General features: G+C 34.8%; 1 protein-coding gene across 1 annotated transcript in view; it reads left to right on the forward strand.

Moving 5' to 3' along the window:
* The window catches only part of LOC118190431 (glucose dehydrogenase [FAD, quinone]-like), a 52,443-nt gene that overhangs the window by 18,848 nt on the left and 6,814 nt on the right, over positions 1 to 26,781 (forward strand). The window contains exons 5-10 of the mRNA XM_085817810.1: positions 2,072 to 2,203; positions 2,292 to 2,413; positions 4,523 to 4,690; positions 8,334 to 8,484; positions 11,218 to 11,366; positions 24,938 to 25,115. Coding sequence (XP_085673936.1) covers positions 2,072 to 2,203; positions 2,292 to 2,413; positions 4,523 to 4,690; positions 8,334 to 8,484; positions 11,218 to 11,366; positions 24,938 to 25,115 — 900 coding nt within the window. The remainder of the gene's footprint in view (positions 1 to 2,071; positions 2,204 to 2,291; positions 2,414 to 4,522; positions 4,691 to 8,333; positions 8,485 to 11,217; positions 11,367 to 24,937; positions 25,116 to 26,781) is intronic.

A 26,781-nucleotide genomic window follows, 5' to 3' on the forward strand; every position in this document is an offset into this window, starting at 1 on the left:
GCTTTTATAACCCCTATTACTGGCGCTGTCATCGCACAACATTTGAATTTTTCTCTGATACCGGTGTTTTACGTTAATTCTCGTTATTGTAAGCTACAGCAGCGCCACAAAATTCCATAGCGGCGAATTTTGGAACTAAAATTTTTCTTCACGGAATCCTTTTTCCCATGTCTGGATTAGTCTTAAAACCAAGTTTGGTGGCATTTCGGCTATTAGATCCCGCTACAGAACGCTCCAAACGCTGTCACTTTAAAAAAGATCACCCTGTACTTCGACCAAAAAAATTGTAAATATTCAGATTTTTTACAATACTCCAGAAACTTTTAAATCAAAGCAAGTGTCAAAGAAAGATTATTATTTTAAGAAATAAACAGATAAACTAAACACAGAACGCTGTAGAAAATTACTAAACTTGTTGAAATTATTTCTTTTTCCTTCCGATGGAACCAATTTTTCTTTTATTATTTATCGTCTGTCGCCGACTAGGTCACGTGACTGGCGGCAGAGAAAGAATGTAATAACTTTTTTAGCTTGAGTGCGACGCTTGAAATGATCTGTTCTTGGCCGCATAGCGGTAATCAACAATTTTAATAATTGCTCTTGATAAACTAATCTTGGCCCTATGATGGGAAATTTATATTATATGCAAATTTTGTGTTTTGAATAATGTAAATAATGTACATAAGCTCTTCATTAAATATTTCTGTGTTTCAATTGGAAGTTCTTATTTTCAAGTTGAGTCTTTACGTGGAAATGGTATATTGACGCTTGATTATACTAGTATATTCTTGATTAATTTGATGCTCTCCCAACTCGTGAAAAATAGAATCGTGAATTCGTGATCATAAAACGTACAAGTTTTTATACAAAATTAAAAACGTACAGCTACTTTCAGAAAAATACGAGTACGGCATTCATGACCATCTCCAAATGATGCTGGTGATACAAATTTACTGAAATCAGACTAATCGCGTTCTTTATTAACGAACGCTTCCACTGGATGTCAATGAAATTGAAATGCTCAAATTCTGAGTTGAACGTTTTAACGGGTTTTAAATAAGGATTCGAAAGATTCGATTGATAACTATTCGAAATTATGGGCCCACCAGCGGCCGAGCGGTAAAGACGCTGAACACTGGTAGTTCGGTATGAGGCTCGAATCCCGCGAACAGGCTGGCTGCATGGACGTTTTCGTGTTTTTGCCCATGTGTAACGTGTATACGAGCCAGTTTCCCTTACAAAGTCCTCCGCGAAGGCATCCCTCCCTTTAGGCAGGTAGCCCTCGTGTACTTTGCCATAATTAAATAATCCAATCCAATCCAATCGAAATTATGGATGTGTATTCTTTTTAAACTTTCGTGGGATTCAAAGATTCGAATATGCCATCACAAATTAGTTGATACAAACATACTCATATGAAGACAATTATATATTACTTTTTATAGTGTTTTAAGTGATATTGCAGTTTTTAATAAATATTTTCATTTTCCTTTAAATTTATGTTTCTTAAAAGTTTAACATACAGGAGATTAAATAGAGTAAATAGATTTGAAAGTAAATTTTTGTTTCCAGTAAATAAATAATGTAACTTTCGAAAGCATACTCTAAACATAATAATCTGTTTTAAATTTTGATGCTTTGTCTTTCTCTTTCTTTTATTTAGTTTCTATTTGAAACTGAATAGGCAGAAATTTAGAAGGGACTCATTGATTACTAATTTGAAGCACATTTCTAATTTGAAAACACACCCTAAAAAATCATGTCCCCAGCGTGAATTTCGCAATACCTGAATCTGACTGTCAGTTTTGCAATACGTGAATTAGAATAAATCAGTAATCTGAAGAAATCGTTGCAGCACATGAAAAAGGTTAATTCACGCATTTTTACATTCCTGGAAAAAAACAATGCACTCACGCGATAGGCCACGGATGAATCATAAATTTCAAGATCAGCACATGAAAGAAATACAGTTAATAAAAAGTCATGAAATATTTATATGCGTACAGAGTATAACTAATGAGTGCACTATATTTATATTACTTACAATACTTATGAAAATCTCAATGGCCAGGTTTCCATGGACGCAACGGACCAGTAACAATTTCGAAACCCAGGTACCAACCTGCTGTCAAGAATCCTGTAGTAGATTCTGCTCATAGTCTGGGGTACAGATTTGTGGACGTCAACGGACCATCACAATACGGTAACAAAATACTAATGTCATTAATGGATAATAACAGAATGCTCCTTTATTCATATTCTAGAAATTATTTCCGTGACTCCTTTTGCAGGATTTTATGATCATCAAGCTATTATCCGCAGAGGGCAGAGATGCAGTGCAGCTAAGGCTTATCTTGTACCTAGCGAGAATAGGACTAACTTAGATATTGTGACGGAGGCTATGGTAAGAAAGGTAAAAAATGTCTTACGATGTTTTTTAATTTTCTGAGGAAACGTGCAAATGGGGAAAAAGAAAAATCTCAAGCTAGAGATTAGAATTTGATCTTTTAAACGGAAACAATGGACTTGAAATCTAAAGGTTAAAAAAAAATTCCAGATATATTTGGTAATTATCATAATTTAATTTGCAATCAATTTCTTGAAATTCATAATTATATTTCGCTAAATCTATTATACAAAGGACGTTTATAAAAGAAGATGCTTTAGGCATTCTAGTTTGATTCCATCCAATGGCGAACTGTTCCTTCGGTTATTACTATAGCAAAAGCCCTATAATTTGGATTCCAATGTTCGTCGCAAACCTATATTTTGGCATATACGCCCAATATGCGTGCAGCAAGTACGTTACTAGCGTATTATTTGTCAATAATAAAGATAAAATTATCATCATCAATTACACATCATTGCTGAATACATTTCAAAGTGACAGTATTTTCTGCTAATATGAAGCAAATGTTTCCTCGAATTTCATTAGAGATGTATTTCTCATTCAATTAACTCAGTTCTTCGCGGTAAGCCAAAAATAATAAAAACATAAAATACCTTCATTAAAAATTTAAAGATAGAGAAAAACATAAAACTCCAAATACAGTTAGAAACATTTTTTTTTAACTTTTACATTTAAAATTACAGTTTCTACGTAAAAACAAGAAAATCCGCCAGCGTACAAGAAAACAGATTTTTCGGTGCACAAAACTGAAAGTTTACTTTTGGTCTCAATCAGCAAAAAGACACTGAAGGCGTAAAAACTGACTTGACTTATTTTGGACGCTGTTCTGAGTCAATATATGGGACAATTTAACAACTAAACGATAATTTCAGAATAGATTAAGCATAATTCAATTCGCAATAATAAATGTGATGTTTCCATTGCACATTCTTCACATCTCTCGCGATGTAATGCATGTGGTTTTGTATGGCTTTCCTTTATTGTTTGCTGTGTGGTCTAATAATGCCGCACCAACCTCTTGGATCAATTTCATGCATATCCATTAAATAGCTCTTGTTTTATTACCTGTTTTGCCTTTGTTACTTATTTTTTTAGCATGGGTGTAATAAAACTGAAGAAATTTCCAAGCCGCTACTCCAATGCTAACAGGCGTACCTTTATGTATAATGCAAATGTTATCCTATTCCTTTGTAAATGCTCTCTGAGAAAGATTAACAAAGCATATACCATTATCCTGTTTGGCAAATTAATTAGGAAGTAAGTAATCAAATAATTATTACTACTTCAAATTGCACTATAGTTGAAACTATGTGATTTATGTTTTATTGTCACTAAAATTGCCACACAATATACTTTAAGGAAACTGCGTCAACAATTCTAAAAATATGTAGGCGATGTGAATTAACCGAAATGTATACATAAATGCTTCAAGACATCTCAAAACCTACTACACAAATTAGTCAAAGGAAAATTCTAGCAATGAAAAAACTAATATAATATAATAATGTATAAATAAGCTACAGCTCTAGAATTATTGCATAATTAAATTACCTCTAGACTAAATCAATTGGATTAATTTTAGGGTATTGCCCAAACCAATCAAAATATCCCAGCAGATACTGTCCACACCAACAATAAATCATTCAAAATGTGCTTAAAATTATAGACCAGAACCAGCCGTAATGACTTAAAAGTTATTGCGCAATCCAAGGAAAATTACATAAATCAATCCAGATGCCGGAGGAGCTTAAATTTTCAACCTGAATATGAAATGAACTATTAATGGGTGAGATAAGGAGTGACATATGCTGTTAAAGACAAGTCACGAGATATGTAGGAACAACTATGCATTTCGTGATTAATATTACTTTTGTAATCGATATGAACATTGATCAGATGTTTCTTAAAGATGCGAAACATAGAATATATTCGAATCACAGTTCTAGAACAGATAAAAGGTATGTTTATAGCGAAAGACTAAATTAACCATAATAAAAACTTTTAGGTTCACCAAAATAAATACTTTAATGCTTCCTTATTTTTCATTTCTTTTTTCTTTTCGTCTGCTTATTCGGAAATGTATTTTGTGCGTGCATTTATTCCTTTCGTCAGATCTCGATCGTGAACAGGAGGGCCGTTAGCGTGCAGTTCGATTTTAAAGGATCCACACGCCAAGTTAAAGCACGGAAAGAAATTATCCTATCAGCTGGGGCCATCAACAGCGCACAGTTATTAATGCTGTCGGGTATTGGACCCATGACCGAACTGGACAGATTGAAGGTCAGTAAGTCATACAGTTTTAGAGCACAATGTATTTACGATTACTGTGATTATTTATTTCCATTTCATTTAAACACTTTATTAATACGATCACAAAAAATTTCCTGCAGTTAACGAGTCTTGTGTGTTCATATGGTAATTTTTACTAAAACAATGAATGCGCTTTGTAAACCATTTACTATAATTGCAAAATTATGTCTGCTAGACACTAGTTTACCATTTACTCTATTTAAAACCGTAATTCAAGGAATTTTTTAAATGCTTGTTCAGTGCATATTAGTGAATGTATTTTGTTTGAACTAACTTGTCTCGGCCTATGAATTTGCTTTGCCACCTATAATAAAACATAAGGATTTTTTCAAACTTTTAAAATTCGCCAAGATGTAAAATGAAAAGAAATTGTGGTTGAAAATTATTTAAAAATGGCCTTAGTCTATATTTTTCTGAAGGCAAAAGGAAGGAAATAATCTCGTGATGGAGGTCTAAGATCGAAATTAATGCAGCAGGCCCCACAGAAGAGATTAAGTTGTCACATAAAGTAAAATCTCAAACGTCGAAAATAACCCATACACCTCATACTTCTCGAAAACTATTTTGAATAACACTTTCATTCGATAATCTGTTGTAACTATTAAGGTAGTGTAGTAAAGTACACTGGTATGCAAAAATTAAGGACGAGACGGTTTTTTCAATATAACTTTGTACAAAAGCTTTCCAAATCAACACATTTAATACCGTAAGATCCCCAATACGTAAGGACATGAGTAATGTACGCAACACTTACTAAAAGAGAAATCAGATGGATAAAAAGAAGCTTTATTGAAAAAGTAGCATGGAGCGCAATGCGACTGAAGGCCGAAACATCCCTGTGATGGTTGTCCAGCAAGAAACATCCGGTCATTAATAGGGGATATGATCTCCCCTGACTGCTAGGCAGGTTTCACAGCGTCTGCCATGCTGAGAATGAGGGTGTCAATGAGTTGTTGAGGCATTGCTGCCCATTCGTCTTGCAGCGCCAATCGAAGCTCCGGAATCGTTACTGGTGGTAAGGTACGAGCTGCCAAGCGTCTGCCTAGAAAATCCCATACATGCTCGATGGGATTGAGATCCGGAGATGGTGCCGGCCAATCCATACGTTCAATATCCTCACTCTCTAAGAGCTGTTCGGCAGCTACTGTGCGATGACATGGTGCATTGTCGTTGATGAAAAGGAACTGCGGACCCATAGCGCCTCTAAAAAGACGCACATATGGAAGAAGAATCTCGTTACAATAACGAGTCCCGTTGACTGAACCTGCGTCAAAAATGAAGGTTTGTACGACTACCAAGCATGATGCCTCCCCAAACGAGAACACCGCCACCTCCATACCTGTCCCTTTCAATGATGTTCGAGGAATGATTGCGGCTTGCCCGCTCTCTCCAGATGAGTATGCGATGAGAATCGCTACTCAGACTGAATCTGCTCTCATTTGTAAAGAGTACTCGTCCCCATTCATTGTATCTCCAATTCCGGTGTTTCCGGCACCACAGAGAACGCCTTCTCCGATGGGCATTCGTTAGAGGTACACACCGTACAGGGCGTCGTGCAAACAGACCACCACCGTGCAGTCTTCTGGCCACGGTAAAACGCGATATCGGTCGTCCAGTCGCCTGTGTCGTGTGTCTAGCGATTTCTCGCGCTGTCTGCCGCCTGTTTCATCTGGCCTGTAAGGCAATATACCGGTCATCTGCGGGTGTGGTTCCTCGTGGACACTAGTAAACCCCCGGATAGCTGTTCCTGTAGTTTGAAATTGTCTCCAAAGTCGGAAACGATGCTGTGAGCAATTCCGAACTCTGCAGCCACACTTGTCACACTGCGGCCTTCCTCCAACTTCCCAATGATTCGACCTCGAGTAAAAGCATCCAGATGTCGTCTAACAGATTGATTATTCGCCATTTCTCGCTGAGGCAGCAACTCGGTGTGATTTTAACTGCTATACGGCGTGCAATCTCTTTGCCAGAAATACTGATCTTACACCGACAACATGCTTTATACTACTCAGACACTCCCCCATTACGTCTACCTGCATATCTGCGCATGTGCTACCGTACATCATCTTACTTAATCTCCTGAATGGTCTTACTGTCCGCTCTGCCTCTTCGTTCAGCTGATATGCTAATTTTTCGACTTCGTCCTTAATTTTTGCACACCAGTGTATGTTTAATATAGTAAAAATAGGATAGTAGAAAAATATTAGAACTAAATTATAAATTGTGTTCACACTAACCCATTGAAAAAGATTCAATTGCTTACCCCTATTGTTTACTGTCAAAGAAACTCACTACGTTCAAAATGTTAATATTTTTTTTATTTACAACTACGCGTAAATTAATTTTTTTTTTTAATGTTTAGATTACCGGCAATGTATGAGACGCCGGAATTCTATAGAAAGTGGGCATTTTATAGAATTCCTGGCGTTTTTAGGTAAAGTATGAGATATGAGAATTACTTTATACTTTCCTTAGGCATTCTATGCAATCACAAATAAAATTTAGGCAAAGCGTGTATTCCCCAAAAATGCAAATGTAATTTTGAAGAAATAATAAAAGAGTTCCTTTAAAAAACTTTTATTCAAAATACGTAAAGAAAAATTAAAGTTACACTAAAAAAAATTATGTCTTTCTTATTAAAGAAAACTATGAGAATGTATGGTATTATGGAATGAATGTATTAAATATGTGGATTTCGTATGAATAAATTAAATGCATAAATATTTGAAACGAATCAAAGCTGTATTTCATACTTACCGGTTTGTCATTTGGCATTGTAGAATGCCTAGGAAATGTATGAAAAGTTAATCTTCATACAATTGCTCGCCAGTTTTCAGCATTCTATAAAACACACAGGTATTCTATAAACTGCCGGCTTTCATACATTGCCCAAAACACTTCAAAAAAAAAAAAAAAAAAAAAAAAAAAAAAACAAGCTTGCTGAAACAAAATGCTATTAATTTGTCAGATTACACCTCAGATGAAACCTTTTGAATAATTTATTAATGTGATTTTTTTGGTTGGATTGTCATTTACATTTTGAATTAGGTAGTTATTATTGCGAAAAACATAGTTACAGGTTATTTTGCAAGGTGCGGTGTATTTTGCCTGTAAAACATGAGGTGGTTGCAAAGCTTTTAAAACTATCTCATCCCCATTTTTTTTTTTTTTTTTTTTTTTCCCGAATGGCGGGCACTTGCCTCTAACGCCATTGGCCACTACTAAGGCGTCAGTCTTCCCTGACCGCTAGACAGTCTGGGCGGCTCAGCCCCGATATAGAAAAGTTATATTTCAAGATTCTTATAAAGCTGATTTCTTTGCATTTAAAAATGCCACAACATGAATCTACGTCATTTAAAAAATGTTTATGATTATAAGTATATATCTACGACAAAAGGTTGTGAAAATAAAGGCCAGGTAATGACTCCTGCGGACATGGTGTACAATATGTTTATACAATATATATTTACTGCTGAGTTGACTAATTTTGGACTCATTTTTCAATATTATTTTTCCCAGCCGTTTCGGTTAAACGAGTGCCATTAAAAAGGATTTAAATGTATGTAACATATGCATTACTTGAATTTATTCAGTTATAGTTTTTGACACTTAGATACCGCTTGTGGCCGATCTACCTGTGGGTTTTAACCTCCAAGATCACTGTGCCGGTTTTGTGGCTTACCACTTGAGTGATGATATCGAACCGTACCTGAAACGACTAGTGGACCCGGATAACATACAAACTTACATCAATAACAGAATTGGTAAGAATTAGGATTATAGTATCCTTACTTCCTCTATCTTTTTCATGGCGAGAAATATTTTTAAAAATTTTCACGTTTTAGGTTTTGAGAAAAGTGAGCACAAGAATCATTAAAAAATAGCATTTATTATTATGATACTTTTTTAAACTTTAAATAACCGGGAAATTGAAATATCATTGTAACTCAAGTGCTCAGAATTTTGACATATCATGAAACAATTAAAAATTTTACTTAAAGAAAACTCAAGTACTTCGTTTCAATTTTACGTTAATAATAAAAGAATAAGAATGGTTGAAACAGCTGTTTATTACTTACATAAGCAGAAGACAATTGTTTTCTATAAAATCATTCATGATTTCAAAAAGTGATGACAGTAAATTATTTTGGGAGATCTCTGATCTCTTAGAGTACCTATTTTATCTCATTTCCCAACAGATAGTTCACATAAAATATAACCTGTTTAAAAGTTACAGTTATTCTTGAAAGATATCACATTTAATTTACGCCTTTTGTCGCATTTGTATTAGACAGGACAAGCATACATTTCAAGCCTTTAAAGCAACAGTACATCAGTACTTTTAGACAAATTTATAGAAATTCTCTCATATGAAAGATTTACAGCTTTCACTATGAGAGGGATAGATGTTTCTTGAGCTTAGGTCACCTGCTGCAGCACAACCTGATTATCTGGGGTCACATTCTCGTTATCATCATCTAATAGATTAAATTTATGAGCGGTTGCACAGTTTAGAAATTTTCTCGATTTTTAACTGCTTAATACTTTTAGCTGCAACTTTAAAATGTCAACGTTATCAATACTAGATTTACCAACATGAGTACTTTTACGTTTATTAAATTTACTATTAATTCAAATTTTAACAGTACCTGAATGGCAAGACAAATTGCACTTACCTTTCATGATAAATGAGCAATGCCCTCGCAGGAACTCGAACGAGGGACATCTCGAATACGCGTCGAGTGTGCCGACCACTACACCACGAAGGCATGCTAAGAAGGCGGGAGAAATAACTTATAGTTTAATACGGTCAACTTCACTATCGAAGATGTTCAAGACGATATCACCGTCAACGTGCATCTCGGTCGTGTTGCTCGAAGGCGTAGAATTCTCGGTTTGCGTAGTCATAAAGACAAGTTCCTTTCCTCTCCAAAGCAGAAGACCAAATGATTTGCTTGCTTATGAAAACTGTATATTATCTATTTCTCAGAAAAAGACATTTTATCACATTCATGCGTTTGAGATGGTTATAACAGTTTAATACGGTCAACTTCACTATCGAAGATGTTCAAGACGATATCACCGTCAACGTGCATCTCGGTCATGTTGCTCGAAGGCGTAGAATTCTCGGTTTGCGTAGTCATAAAGACAAGTTCCTTTCCTCTCCAAAGCAGAAGACCAAATGATTTGCTTGCTTATGAAAACTGTATATTATCTATTTCTCAGAAAAAGACATTTTATCACATTCATGCGTTTGAGATGGTTATAACAGTTTAATACGGTTAACTTCACTATCGAAGATGTTCAAGACGATATCACCGTCAACGTGCATCTCGGTCATGTTGCTCGAAGGCGTAGAATTCTCGGTTTGCGTAGTCATAAAGACAAGTTCCTTTCCTCTCCAAAGCAGAAGACCAAATGATTTGCTTGCTTATGAAAACTGTATATTATCTATTTCTCAGAAAAAGACATTTTATCACATTCATGCGTTTGAGATGGTTATAACAGTTTAATACGGTCAACTTCACTATCGAAGATGTTCAAGACGATATCACCGTCAACGTGCATCTCGGTCATGTTGCTCGAAGGCGTAGAATTCTCGGTTTGCGTAGTCATAAAGACAAGTTCCTTTCCTCTCCAAAGCAGAAGACCAAATGATTTGCTTGCTTATGAAAACTGTATATTATCTATTTCTCAGAAAAAGACATTTTATCACATTCATGCGTTTGAGATGGTTATAACAGTTTAATACGGTCAACTTCACTATCGAAGATGTTCAAGACGATATCACCGTCAACGTGCATCTCGGTCATGTTGCTCGAAGGCGTAGAATTCTCGGTTTGCGTAGTCATAAAGACAAGTTCCTTTCCTCTCCAAAGCAGAAGACCAAATGATTTGCTTGCTTATGAAAACTGTATATTATCTATTTCTCAGAAAAAGACACATTTTATCACATTCATGCTTTTGAGATGGTTATAACACGATTATGGCCTACAGATATTTTTAGTGCTTTCGAAGAACAAAATGCATCAGTATTACAGAAGGTAGTTCGTAACATTGTTTAGCGTAGTTATGGCGAGAGAATAACTTACAGAATCAGTACGACCTTCCATGTTAATGACTATAACCGACTGTTTTTCGTATTCAATTTATAAGTATTTCTCCCGCCTTTCTAGGATGCCTTCGTGGTGTGGTGTCTACCTAATGTCTCTGCAAATTAGTTGAAATTTCCGGGAGATTTCAATTAACTATACACGCTATTCAAATTTTAAAATATAGCAAACTTCAGACAGTCTGCAAAAGTCGATTCCAGATATGAAAAATTAACGATGATTCGAGTAGTGGCAAACTGAAAAATGGTAACTGAATCTTTGGGAATGAACTTCTTTCCATGGGGCAGATTGAGAAAATATAAACTTTATTTATGTTTATCAAATAGCGGAAAACCGTCATCTGATAGCACATTTTAAGTGAGTGTATGAATGTTGTCATTTCAGGTCCTTTGGTATCTACATCTGCTATCCATTTATTGGCCTTCCTAAGCAACAACGCCACTGGAGCCCAGAAAGATATACCTGATCATGAGCTGTATTTTGTGGAATTTCCTGCTATTTTTGCTAAGTTGCACCTAGGAATCAAGCCAAAGGTGCAATGTTAACTAAAACTCTTTTAATACTTGCTCTAAATTACAGTTCAGAATCACTAACAATTTCATGAATTTTCTCAGTCATTCTTTTTCACACTCAGTTGTGAAATTATGACAAATTCTGCAACTGTAATTTAGGTTTTTATGCAATTTTGGTTGAGTCCTTTTTTGTTTTTTCCTGTTTCACATTTTTCGAAATAATGTCTTCCCTAAATATCTCGAATCCATTGAGAATAAGCAGATGTATTTGATTTTACTCCACAATTTGTTTTTCTTGTAAGAATTCGTTAACTTTTTACCCTTCTATTGTTTAAGAGCAGTTCAGCTGATAGCACGATGTATTCTAGTATCCAATTTTCAAAGAAGGAAATTAAGGAAAGACAAAATTCCTATGAATACGTCACTGAGCCATGAAGTGCATGTACACTGTTCATAAAAGAGATCAAAATTTCGGGTCAACAAATGTGAACGTTATATCTAAAAAGGGAAAATAAACAAATCTTCCGTAACTAATTACAGTTTGGCACTTGATCACAATTTTGCCTTTATTATTTTTCTCGAAAAACAACATTACGTTCGTGTTCGCTTTGCCCTACCCATAGTTTTAGGCATAAAATAGTTGTCATTGCTCCCATGTTTTGCAAAAATTTTTTTACTCCAGGAGAAGAGAGATATGTAGTCCTCAAAATTGGCGGAATTTTATTCAAAATCTATTCCAGTCATTTTTTTTTTTTTTTTAGTCCAAAAGGGCAATTTGCCCAGAAAAACTCTTAATTTCGTTTTGGGATTTTGCGTCGATTCACTATAAAAGGCGAATCACTTTTTAAATTGTTGCCACTAATTATTGTAGCCTGTATTATATTTAAAGAAATTAAATAATGAAGAATCTGCATAAATGTATGTATGTTTCTCGCACTGTGATAAAACAACGGTACTTAGAGCCATCAAATTTTGAATTTTCCACCAAATATGGGCATCTGAAAGCCCTAATTTGTAATTTGAAATTTGTTTTATTATAAATTTCATATTTTATAACACTTTAAGAAATTTTTGATTAACAAACTCAAAGCTGCAAGCAATGGCAACACTGTATGAAAAAAAAAAAAAAAAAAAAAAAACATTTATTTATCTCGAGCTCGCGAGACAGTGTATTTGAAATTCTAAAGATATGCTCATTTTAAAATTATTTTCCGATATTGCTGCTGAATTGAATTTTATGGCTTAAGTGCGAAGATCGTAATATTTAATAACTAAAGGTAACACACAAAACGTTAAAAAAATGCCCCTTTGGACGTAATGTAAAATCATTTTCTTCCCTCCTAAAAGTTATTTGGAAATTCTTCAGAGTTAACAGATATTTAAAGATCAAATGAATTATGGTTTCAGAGATTTTATGACCAAATTAATCATCACAATTTCGATCTTTTGACCGTAGGATGAATTAAAAATTAACTTTGAAATAAAGTTCTTTCAGAATTCCTAACTTAATTTACATTTTTTTTAATAATTTTAGCTAAAAGAGTGTAATTTAAAAATTTGTCATCCATTTTTATTAAAAATTTGATAAATTATTAATATTGTCAAAGAAGAAACTTAAAGAAACTAAATGTTAGGTTAGAAAAAAGAGGGGTCCTTGACACTTAGCCGAAAACCACTTAGCTGACGGGACACTTAACCGACACCAGTTAGCCGACAGGATATTTAGCCGACACGGACACTTAGCCTACAGGAATTTAACCGACACGGACACTTAGCCGACAGGTCATTTAGCCGACACGGACAGTTAGCCGACAAGACATTTAGCCGACAAGGACACTTAGCCGACAGGACATTTAGCAGACACGGACAGTTAGCCGACTGGACATTTGGCCGACACAGAGAGTTAGCTGTCAGGACATTTAGAGCTACGGGACACTTACCTGTCAAGACATTTAGTCAACAGGTTACTAAGCCGACAGTGACGTTTAACTGACAGGTACCCAAAAATTATTTAAACTATTAATTACAAAATTTCTCGACTACTCCACAAGTTCAATATATAAGTCATTTTTTCACCTATCAGTAAAATTCATTTTTCGATTCTTAAAGATCTCATATGTGCTATTATTTATTGTGTTCATTTAGCATTGTTTGATATGTATCCTGCTGTTTGGTGTACATTGTGTTTGGTGTACATTGGCCAAATTGAAAAAGCGCTGAAATTTCTCGAAAATGATTAAAACAAAAACTTAAAGAATATTTTACTTCTAAATTAAACATTATACACTAGTTTATGGCTATAAACATTCACGTAAGTAAGTATTTTAAGCAAGAGGCGTGGTTTATAAAATGTTACAGAATTTTTATCTCAAGAATGGTGGCATGAACTGCAAATTATAGAGGTCACAAATAATTTATACCTTTGCTTGTCTTAAAAATTCACTTTTTTTAAATTGTTTTAATAACAAAATAAAATATATTTGCTAAACTAACCCTCACCACTATATGTTTCCATAAAAAGTATAATTCAAGGATAACTATAATTTTTATTGCATTGCATTTTGCGCATTTTTTTCAAGCGTAATTCTTGTATGAATTTCTTTACTTTAGTAAAACGGTAAAAATGCTAAACGCAAAACTTATGAACTTATTTTTGTGTACAAATAAAGTAAAATTAAATAATACTGATAGCATATGATGCTTTGAAACAAATAAGGTAAAATTAAACAAGATCTGAACATTTTCTTTGATTTTATGAGCATTTTCAAGCAATAGTTTTTAAAATTATTATAACATAACAAGACGATCATTTATTTGATTATATGATCATTAATTATTAACATTAAAAGGTGATTATTTATTTTAGCAATTCATAAAATTCGGAGCATAAACGTTTTTGACTGTAATGAGGAAAAAAAAAGATAAACTCTGGAAGCACTCAGCAATATAATTTTATATTACGCCCAAAGGAGCGTTTTTGTAAAGTTTTGCGTGTTACCTTTATTTATTAAACATCATGTTCTTCGCAGGTAAACCACATAAAATTCAATTCAAGAATAATATCACAAAATATTTGAAAATGACATATCTTTAGAATTTCCGCGTTGGAGATAAAAATGTTATTTTCTGTACAGGGTTGTCATTGCTTGCTTTGAACTCGTTGAGTTTGTTAATCAAAACTTCGTTAAAATTACAAAATATGAAATGGATTAAAACAAATTCGAAATTAGGCCTTGCAGGTGCCCATGTTCGAGTGGAGGATTACGTTATTCAAAATTTTATGGTTCTAAATTCTGTTGTTTTTTCACAGTGCGAGAGAAACATACATGCATTCATGCAGATTCTTCATTAATTAATTTCTTTAAATATAATACAGGGCGATAATATTTGGTGGCAACAGTTTGCAAAGTGAAATGGACATTTATAGTGAAACAAAACAAAATGCCGTTTCGAAACTAATAGCTTTTCTGAGCTGCCGCATCTTTGGGCTGATAAAATAAATTAACAATAAATAAGAAAACTTATGCAGAACTAGACATAAATTAAAAAAATAATCACTATAAAATACTAGCACAATCAATTATTACAGTCAAATACAATTTTTAACTTTATAATAAATGCATAAAAATTATTAAAGTGTTAAAAGTGTTAATCACTATAATGTATTATGAAATATTATTGAAATAAAACTTCTTTGTAGAATATTATGCTTTAATATTCAGATATAATTTTAAAAAAGCAGTACAAATAAGAATTTTAAGCAAAACCTTTCAAAAATCCCTTTTTTCAATTTTAGTATTTTTTACTTATTTATACCAATAAAAGCATAAAAATTGTAAGAGAAAATTTTTTGCTTGAATTTTTCTATTAGTTCAGATTTAAAATATTACTTTTAAAAGAAGGAGATACAAATTTCCTTGCAGCATAGGAAAAGCTACAAAAATATCCAGACCTGAAAGCATGCAACAGCTTTATAATTATTTAGAACATCAATTATGCTTGATAAACATGCTAAATTTTTAAAAATCAATCTCAGTTTCAAAAATAAAAATATCTAAAAATTCTAATTTGTCAAATGAGGTGCTATTACCAGCTTTTTCTTGAAAATTATACGCGCTGCATACTCCTCCGGATATGGGCAAGGTGACAGCCGGCAATACGCCAAGGCAAGGGAGAAAACCCATTTGAGTTGGTCTATTTCTTATAAGGTCCATGGATACATATCAAACCATGCTAAATTAACTCAATAATTAAAAGTATATATGAGATCTTTAAGAATCTAAAAATGAATTTTACTGATAGTGAAAAAATAACTTAAATATTGAACTTATGGAGAAGTCGAGAAATTTTGTAATTGATAGTAAGTTTGAATAATTATTGGGTACGTGTCAGCTAAACGTTACTGTCGGCTTTGTGTCCTGTGGATTAAATGTGTTGACAGTTAAATGTCCCGTAGCTAAATGTCTTGATGGCTAACTCTCTGTTTCAGCAAAATGTCCTGTCGGCTAAATGTCCTGTCGGCTAAGTGTCCTTGTCGGCTAAATGTCCTGTCGGCTAAGTGTCCTTATTGGCTAAGTGTCTTATCGGCTAACTGTCCGTGTCGGCTAAATGACCTGTCGGTTAAGTGTCCGTGTCGGCTAAATGGCCTGTCGGCTAAGTGTCCGTGTCGGTTAAGTGTCCGTGTCGGTTAAATGTCCTGTAGGCTAAATGTACTGTCTGCTAAGTGTCCCTGTCGGCTAAATGTTTTGTCGGCTAACTGGTGTCGGTTAAGTGTCCTGTCGGCTAAGTGTCCGCGACCGAAAAAAGAGACCGTGTTATCTTTTATAATTTCATATATTCCTCGTCAACCAATGATAATATTAATATTTCACATTTATTAACAAAACTTTAGAAATTTACAGGCATCGAACAATGCAGCGAATCATAAATTAGAAAAGGCGAAGAGAAAAAAGTATGTGCGCCGTTGGACACACTTAGGGTTGCCGTTATAGCAATATCAGAAGTCAATAAAATTTGCTTTATTTTGTTTTTTACCACCCTTATTGTGGTTTAGGTCTTCAAATTAGAGAGTGAGGAGCAATTATTGGAATGCGCTCAAGAATCTTACTTTATTGTTCAAGCTTTAAATCGTAAATAGATTTAATTTTCAAAGACAGTGAAATACAGATTAATCTTTTATAAATTTTAATAAATATTATATGAAACTAATTTTTGTAAAAGTTCATTAACGAGCCCAATAACTAATACAGTATTACATTTATTAAATTTTGTAAACGTTAATTTTTTAACGTGTATTAAAATTAATATTAATTTAATATAATTTATTTTTTAGAATTTATTAAATTTAATATAAACAGTATTTATTAAACATAATTTATAATAAATAACATGACGATTTTAATCAATTAGCATCGCATTATTGATATATTGTAAAACTTAATTGTATTTTAATGCAATATCATTTTTATTTATTAATTACTATTATTTTACTAACATAGTTTATCTTATATTAGAAAACGTGAAGAGAAAAAAAATGCGTGTGGCGTGGACGCCCGCAGCTAATCAATGTTTATTAATGTTTAACAATGCTTAGCAGTGATTTTATCCGAAACACTGTGTACAATGAAGGTTTTAATTAATTTTCATGAGTTTATTTATTTTGTTAACTCTACTTTCTATTGTTGCGCAAAGTTTGAGTTATGTTGTAAAAGAAAGCAATAAAATAATCCATCCACCTTCGTTTAATCTTAATTTAATATTATTTACTTTAATCTCATTGCTAAGTCTCAAAATGTATATACACAATGGCGTAGCTAGGGTGGGGCAAGGGGAACATCTGTCCCCGGGCGCAGCATCCAAGGGGCGCCAAATTGGTGCTACGAAATTTTTTAACGAAATGTTTTCCAAACTTGGCACACAGAAAGGGGCGCAAATTCTTCAATTGCCTCCGGGCGCTGGAAATTCTAGCTACACCCCTGTATATACAAAGTTGGATTTATTCTCTATTTTTTAATTCTCCCAGTCTTATTCCCATGCTATGCATACCGTAGCGAGTTTCATGCGTTCGCTTATTCGATTCGTTAGAGAACCGGAGGCTTACTAGTTTCAGAAGAATGTGAATTTAAAATATTCTTGAGTGATGCTGTTACAATATTTTTTAATTCAAGGATAATGTCACCAGAATCAATATAGTCATTGATTTAAAAAATTCAGCAATTATTGTGCTGTATTTTAAATTATAAAAATATAGATATTGAATTAAAAATAATAACTAATATAATGATGTAACCGTTCTTCTATAAACACAAACGCTGCCTAGCTCTAAAAGTACTTATTAGCAGAGCACAGGAACACTTACAAAGAAAATATATATTAAACCAGACATGCACCAAAAACGAAACCCCTAACATTTAGAATTAACATTCGAGACAAGGAGATTAAAAACTATCTTCATCGCAGCTGGAACTCGACTGATGTAAGTTGCTCTCGTTGCCACTAGACGGCGTTCGATAAAATCGTTCGGTTACATCCAAATAAATGTGTTACATCCTCCCCCCTTGACTTCGTAGACGTTTCAGCAAGAAGTCAAGAACTGTCATTTGTTTACTTTGTTTAGTAGGTGGAGAAGAAGATGAACGAACTAGAGTTTCATTAATAGTAACTTAAAATTCAGGAACACCTTTTCAAACGGATGCAGGTTCGGTTTTGGTTTGGGCGACCCTTTTCCTTCAAGAAAGCCACTGGAGTTACCCGACCTGAAGTCTGAAACTTGTGTCGTTCTTGATTTGGTTTCAAGGTTGAAACATATTTGCCGAAAATTTTATCTGTTTCGTTGCGATCGGCAACATTAAAAGTCGTTGAGCGTCTTGTATTCACTATCATATAGTGACCGTCTCGCTTAGGCATGAATTCACTAGTTTTCTTTAATGGGCCTTTGCTGACAGGGTGGAAGCTAACCTAGACTTTATCTCCAAGAGTAAATTTCGCAGTTGATTGTCATTTCTTATCAACATATTGCTTCTGTTTATATTGGTATAACTCTTTTTCGTACCTGTTGTACGAGAAAGAGTTTAGTGCAAACTGGAGAAATGGGACACATTGTAAAGTCGAGTCAGATTTGGCTAGCATATTCTATGAGGTTCTATGAGGTTCTTCATTCTTCTCCACCTGCAGCAACACTAATAGAATGGCTGCAGTGCCTAGCATCTGTTCGAATGACAAAAGGCTTCATTCCATCAGCTTGCTTAAGACTCGGTGACCTAATTAATTTTGAATTCAGCTTTTGGATAGCATTTTCTTGTTGCACTTACCACTCACATACTGCTTTCATTTTTGTTAAATCAGTCAGAGGTTTGGCTATTTGAAAGAAATTTGGAATATATCGATGTTACCAGGAGCAGGTTTGTACGAGAGATTGTACTTGCATGACAGTTTTTGACGAGAGCATCCTTGCAATCGCAGCAGTTTTCTGTGGTTTTGATTCCCAAGCTGGATGGGAAAGTGCAGCTATGCGTTGAGTATTACAACCTGAATGCTCAGACTGTAACAGATACTTACTTTTTGCTATGCATAGACGATTTATTGACGGAGATAACAATTTCTAATCAAGAATATCAGTGAATCTATTCAAAATTTTATCATTAAAACATGTAGTTGTTTAAGACACAATAGCACGCCGAACAAAGACTAATTCAGAAGTCAAACAACAAAAATCAGCGTTATATTTTCAAAATTTTCACAGGACTAGTTTCGATGGTTTTACCGAACCACCATCCTCAGCTGCAAAACCGCAAATACTCTGCAGCTGCAAAACCAATGGTTTTGCAGCTGAGGATGGTGGTTCGGTAAAACCATCGAAACTAGTCCTGTAAAAATTTTGAAAATATAACGCTGATTTTTGTTGTTTGACTTCTGAATGTAGTTGTTTTCTAACAAAAGACGTAAGTTAATTTAGCATGCACATTAAATCATTTTAAAATAATAAATTAACCAAAATTTAAAAATAACCATCTTTTTTAAAGAAAGTTGTTGGCTATCGTCAGATGCTTTTTGGAGATGTCAATCTTTTATTCTGTTGTGATGCTGCATGGCCCCAACTTGCCCGCAACAGTAGTAATGACTGCTATGAACTGGAAATTACACAAACTCTTAAGAAGGGTTTAACTCCCTTTTTATTCCACTTTAGAACTTAGAGATGCGTTCACTTGACGCTCACAAACTACGCCGACCCGGCGGTTAAATAAAAATAGAAAAGTACAACTAAAAATAAATAACAGGATGAATAAATAAAGAGGTCACTACCTACGAGGCTCTATAAACGTGACTAACTTAACCGCGTTCTAAGATACAGCTGAGATTTCAGCAAACTTTCTGAATAAGAAGTTGAAAGATTCAACTAACTGCCGAAGTAGGCACACAGGCCGAAACGCGGGGTTCTTAAATTTTTAACCTAGCAACCTTCACGCTCGTGAATCAAGAAAGCACACTTACAAACTCGTTTCCCTTCTATTTAACTCAAAATACTTCTGCTAAAAATTTGAATACTCTGCGCGTTCTACTAAAATTTACATACTCTGGCATTGGCAATTCCAGGAGAAAGTAAATGCTTGACAGGAAAGATAGCTTAAAATAAATGTTAGTTAAAATAAATATAAACCCTACATTTGCCGCTGCCAGAATTTGGTAAACTTGGAAGCAGGTCCTAGAAACGACCTGTTCAAAACGTTTCCACATACTGAACTAAAATTCAAGAGCCCCGTTTACATAAAACAAACTGTTTTCTCAAAAATTAGAATAAATTTCTGTAGATACATAATTTTACCATCTCTTCTTACAGGAACCTTTCCTGGTCTTCAGCAATCAATTTTTTCTCATCCTTCCAGCATCTGGAAGGAATAAGTATCAGTATCTTCTAAATACATTATGATTTACACTTTCTTAACACTGGATAAAGTTTTCGTTTTTGATCGTTTTATTTTCCTTAATTAATTGCTTAATTCACATTCATTCAAGTATTCAAACATGAATTTAACTTTACCCTGGTTCTCCACCATGTGTGGTGACAAACGGAAATATTCATGTTTTAGTATTACAACACTTCCCCTAACCACAATGATATGTTAGAATTCAACGACCAAATAGACACACCTTAATCGACATACTGAAACTCGATGAGCTATGTTTAGCATTCTTAAAATTCAAGTGTAGATGGAGAACCCTACAAAACACATTCATTCTAATTCCCCCTCATTCATTAGACATGCAGGCTTTCGCTCTAAAGCATGATTTTATCTACAGTTTAATACTTAAATTTGAATTCATTTCTTTCGAGTATTTACTTTTAGCGTCTAAAATTTTATTCTTCTAGACTAAATTCTACTTTTACATAACTTTCAAGTATTTACGTATATTTACAAAATTCTAATACATATGATTTTTACAATTTACCATACAAAGAATAAGATAAAAATAAAATTTTTACTTCACGCTTTCTTCGCCAAGCTGGCGGCACTGAAACTAAATTTTTCATTAATACAAGAATACGAAGTTATTTTACTTTCGGCCAAATTTTGGCTTTAACATAACAGAATTAGTCTTTCGACCAACAGGAACTGCTTGCTCTTAGATTTTATACTTAAATAAAATAATATTTCTGCCTTAGATAAATAAAGTAAAACAAAACTAAGTCTCAACCGAGACAAACTGACTTCCGTCAAAACATAGAACTTCGTATTTACGCATAACATTTCGGAACAAAAGAAAAAATTTATAGAAGATTTTAACTTATCTTTGAGTTTTCGATGATTGAAACTCCGACATCTTCTTCTGTCAGAACTGATCCCACGTTATGGAATTCATAGAAGTCAATCGTCTCCTTTGGGTTCTTCGAGTTTCGTCTATGGTTATTTTTCTTTTTCGCCCTCTATACGCCGGCCTCTTGGAGTGGTAGTCTTCGGGTTCCTGTCTTTTCCGTTTTGCCCCTGGACGGCTGGTCTTGGCGGCCTCCGGTCAGGAATCGTGCTTGAATTTCTTCTGTTGGTGGTGGTCTTTTCGTTCCTCCTTCTGTCTTTTTGTTCTCGTGAACGGCGGCCTTGTTTGCTCCTGACTATCTGGCCCTGGAAGTGGTTTCCTCGACGCAGAATTTCTACTGCGGGACGTTGTAACTGGTCTTTTCCTATTTACCAAAGATTCTTTACGCGGCGGCGTTGATTTCTTGAATGCTGGAGTCTGAACATTTTCCTTTCTTCTTTTCGGGACCGTAGCATGACTTGTAAAAGGGCTAGGTTCCTCTTCTGTTCTCTGCTTCTTGGGTGGTGGAGCGGGTGGCGTTACTTCTGGTGCCCGATTTTGTGATAAACGCGGTTTTATGTATGTCTTCGGGTCTCATACCTATTTGATAGTAGCCAGACGTAGTCATGTATCTCGTAGACTTAATCTTTCTAATAATTTCCTCTATAACCGGCAAAGGGTAAACTGGGAACTTAGTAACACTATTAAGCTTTCTGTAATCGATAGCAAACCTCCAAGCCCTTTTATCCGAAGGAGGGGACTCATTCTTTTTCCTACATAGTACGACTGGACTCGCGTACTCACTATTTATGAGCGTTATTATCTGGTTCTTCAACATTTCCTGAATGCGTTCTTCGATAATTTGTTCTTTCTGTTTATCATACCGGTAAGGTTTAGTCCTACAGGGTTTGTCGGCAGTTAACTGTATATCATGCGTAACAATTTGATAATTATCAGGCCGTTCTGAAAACAAGTTCGAAAAAGTACTCACCACTTGCTGGATGGCTTGGCTTTCATGGTCATTCAAATGGCTAAGGTCGACTTGCGGTTGTTCCACTGGCTCCACCACCCTCCGATCCATTTCCATCATAAATGAATTTTCCTGAAAATTCAGTTTGGCCTTCGCGGCCTTTAAAAACTCCATGCCTAAAATAACTGGACTTTGCAAATTTTTTACCACAAAAATTAATACTTTAAGGCTTTCATCTTTTACCTGTATTTGTAATGATAATTTCCCAATACATTGACAAGTTTTTCCTTGCGCTGCTATGATTTCTGTGTTTTTATTTTTAAATAATCGTAACCTATTAAAATTCTTCTTAAAAAATGTATCACTCATAAAATTACCTTCTGCCCCTGTATCGATGAGGGCTTCTACTGGTACATCGCCAACCAGGACTTGTATAATCGGTAATTGTGAGTTCTTTACCACGACCGTATTTAGGTATCTTCTTGAGAGTTTTTTTTTTTTTTTTTTTTGAAACTTCCGGGGTCTGGACCCTCGCTTTTACAGGCCCCTCTACTCGTTTAAAGCTTTCCTTTCAACTTCTGTCATCTGGGTACGCGGACGGTTGTTTTCAAATTTCCTTTTTGGGCCTTGACCTTCGGGCTTCCATGAGTTAGCTTGATAGCTCTTTCCCCCCCCCCATAAGAGCGATTTGTGTTTCTGGTCTGTTCATTTGAGGATTGCCTTCGGAGACCTTGAGAATACGATGCCCCTCTAGCTTTTTCCGCTATTCTGCGATTTTGGAACTTGACCGCCAACTCGAAGAGTTCCTGCAAGGTGCTTGGGTTTCGAATTTCGAAGTAATCTTGAACAGGAGGTAGCAATCTTGGTAAGATTATTTCAATAATCTCCGCGTCGGGTTTCTTCCCATACAGCATATCCGTCAGTTTAATTTTTCGCAGAATAAAGTCCGTCAACTCTTCTATATTTCGTTGATAAAAACTATATTGCTCGGCTTCTAGCTTTGCTCGGTCTTTCACTATGGGGAAGGCCTTTAATAATGATCTTTTGAAATTTTCAAAGGTATATGTTTGGCCTTCGAATTCCCCTAATAAAAATTTGCCTATATTCTTCCACCATAGTGAGGCCTGTCCTCTTAGTGCAGACGTGGCAATGACAACTTTTTGTCTTTCAAGCACAGGGTATAGCTGGAAATGATTTTCTAGGCCTTCTAAGAATATCGCCACCGAATTTTTTCCCTCGAAATTGACGTTTGGCTTGATTGATGCGCTCATCGTCTGGACCAAGTATCCAAATCCTTCTAATTGGTTCGCCATTTCTTCTTGTTGGAATTGTACAGGAGCTTCCATCCAGTTTTCGGCCATTTCAGTTCGAAAAGTTTTCGGGCGCCAATGTGATGTTGCGTGGCCCCAACTTGCCCGCAACAGTAGTAGTGACTGCTATGAACTGGAAATTACACAAACTCTTAAGAAGGGTTTAACTCCCTTTTTGTTTTTCACTTTAGAAGTTACAGATGCGTTCACTTGACGCTCACAAACTGCGCCGACCCGGCGGTTAAATAAAAATAGAAAAGTACAACTAAAAATAAATAACAGGATGAATAAATAAAGAGGTCACTACCTACGAGGCTCTATAAACGTCACTAACTTAGCCGCGTTCTAAGATACAGCTGAGATTTCAGCAAACTTTCTGAATAAGAAGTTGAAAGATTCAACTAACTGCCGAAGCAGGCACACAGGCCGAAACGCGCGGTTCTTAAATTTCTACCTAGCAACCTTCACGCTCGTGAATTAAGAAAGCACACTTACAAACTCGTTTTCCTCCTATTTAACTCAAAATACTTCTGCTAAAAATTTGAATACTCTGCGCGTTCTACTAAAATTTACATACTCTGGCATTGGCAATTCCAGGGGAAAGTAAAGACTTGACAGGAAAGATAGCTTAAAATAAATGTTAGTTAAAATAAATATAAACCCTACACTATGAAAACAAAGCAACGAATTTCATTTAAGTAATGGGAAGAGTTGTAGAGGCATTATGATTTTTGAAGCAGGAAACATGAAAAATTAGCAATCCCCTCGACGGAACTCGAACCTGTGACCTCTCGAATACGCGCCAAGTGTCCCATTACACCACGAAGGCATGCTAAGAAGGCGGGAGAAATACCTTATAGAGTATTTGGTTATAAGCTGTCCAAATTAATGCGGTCATCTTTGTCTGTTACGAGCATTTATGCGTTTATACACTTCCCGTCCATATTTCGGAAATTAATGCAGGAGCAAACATGACAATGTTGTGCTTCTCCCCAACCTCACTTTCGAAGTATTTATAACTTAGCGTTTCTATTTTTGGTGCCACGTTGTGGTCATTACGCTGCCCTACGAGGGCATTAATAATTTTTGTGGCCTTCCATAAAACATATGATCATCAATTCATATTTCAGGCTGAGAATTATTAGGCTAAGAGAAATAGCTGAATTTCAGGTTGAAAACTGTTAGCTCATTAGGCTAAATGAAATTTGAAACAATGTACTTTCTTCCTAATAACTTTTATCTTATTATATAAAAATCTTAATAACATTTTAATTTACATACCTTCCAGAATACCTTTAATTGAAATCACTTATACCTTAATTTTTGTATATATTTTGTGTAATTAATGAATGGTGTATGACATTTCATAACCATTAATAAAGGATATTCTATATACTGTCTTACGTTACGTACGTCAGTACCGAGTAAGCTTTTTCGTAACATCTAACAACAAATTTGCTGTAATTTTTTTTTTTTTCCCTTCGTCCAATTTCGAAACTGCTTACGCATTGTCTGTTTTCCAGGATTTTCAAGCGTACTTCGGGCCATACCAAAGCAAACCACTTCATCTTTGCTTGTCCCAGATTCTTCATCCTAAGAGTCGAGGAACCGTCCGCCTTCTTTCAACAAACCCTTATGATCCTCCTGAAATTGATCCTAATTACTATTCTAATCCACAAGATCTGCAGGATGTCGTCGAGGGTAATGACTTTCTTTTTTATTTCCGTTCCAAAGCCGATAAGAATGTAATTCAATTTCTGATCAGGGCATAGATATCTGTTGCTATTCGGAATCAAATTTAAGACGCTGATCTCATCTAGTTACCTTATATATGCAAAATATATGCTTATTAAATTAAACTTAGGCTAAATGAAATTAAATCTTGTAGAAGTATTGAACGAGAAAAAGAATCTCTACATATCGGATATGAATGTGTGGTGAGAATTAAAAGAAAAAAAAGAGTGTGCCATCGGTATCACTCTCATTGTTACTCTTCTGATTGCTAAGTAGGTGATTAAATCGAGTATTATCGAGTACAGGTCATTGTTGCATGGTCCGAGTATAGGCTACTTAACAAAATAGACTCTAAATTTCTGTTCAGCCAACATGACCCCTAGTGTTTCTCTCTACACAGGACCCGTAGTGTAACCATACAATTTATTTGAATTGTTACTTTTTTCTTTTTCCTTAAATACGCTACTTATTGTCTGTCTTGCATAAGCGTAGCTCCTGCACAAAATCAGATGCATCTGCAGTGACTTCTAACTTGCCTTCCGGATCAAGCAGTTTTAAGACCGGGGCTTTTTAAAAATTAAATTGTCTTCCCTCGACCAAGTGAATCTAATCTTTTTTAATTTAGCAAGGGATCTGTTATATAAGCGAATCTCTGCTATAATAGAAGCCCAAACCCAAAAATTATACTAACTTCTTTGCAGTCTTCGGTAGGGGATAATTTTTAATTGCTATTTTCTATGATCAATGTGCTCAACAGTTGTGTTACTAGAGACTTTTATGTCTTTCTAGTATGTCAATGTTGATTTCTAGTACGGGCTATAAAATTATGTCCGTGACCCTTAAAATGTAGCGGTTACCAGTATAGGCCAAATGCTTTCCCTAGAGGAAATGCGTATATTTCCTATTTAGTAATAAATGCCGTTTTTGCATGTCCTCTAGTTTCACAGATATTTGGAAATATCCAGACGTGAGATCTTGTATGGTCATATACTATTATGTGGACTCTATTTTTCTAATTATTTCTTCAACTTTTAGTGAAAGGTAAACATGATATTTTATTAAGCTATTCAATAATCCTGCTATCGATAGCGTGTCTCCATGCCCTAAAATTGGTGGGAGATAAATTATTCTTCTTTCTACATGAAATTCAAGACTAACGTAGGGACTACTCGGAGATTATCTTTTTTAATATGGAAGCACTTCCGCAGAGAACCCGGTAAATGTAAACATCGTCAACTTTGGCGATAAAAGTTCAAACCTGGTAACCCAGCGCATTTATCCTATTCGCTTGTTCGAAGTTTGCAACCATTCCTCTTGGGTTCATTTTGTTGAATTATCACTGTCGTTGTTCGCATTTGCAGATTTATATTATTCTTCTCTTATTTATTATTATTTTTTCTGAATTTTTTAACAACGAATAGATAGAAATAGTTTCGTAGATAGATGCCGGTTCTCGGTTCGGGATGAAAGGAAGAAAATAATGCGAGAGGGGTGAATGCTAATTTGTAACACAGCTGTTCACGTTGTGTTCTTAATTATTAACAGCTCTAAGAACCAGCACTTTAAATAACTAAGTAATGCTTTTATTTTTATTATTGGTTATTGTCATCTAAAATTATGAGAATAAATCAAT

The sequence above is a fragment of the Stegodyphus dumicola genome, chromosome 5, assembly GCF_044657685.1.
Source record: "Stegodyphus dumicola isolate Sdum_Otavi_A_Nest chromosome 5, ASM4465768v1".
NCBI classification, from domain to species: Eukaryota; Metazoa; Arthropoda; class Arachnida; order Araneae; family Eresidae; genus Stegodyphus; species Stegodyphus dumicola.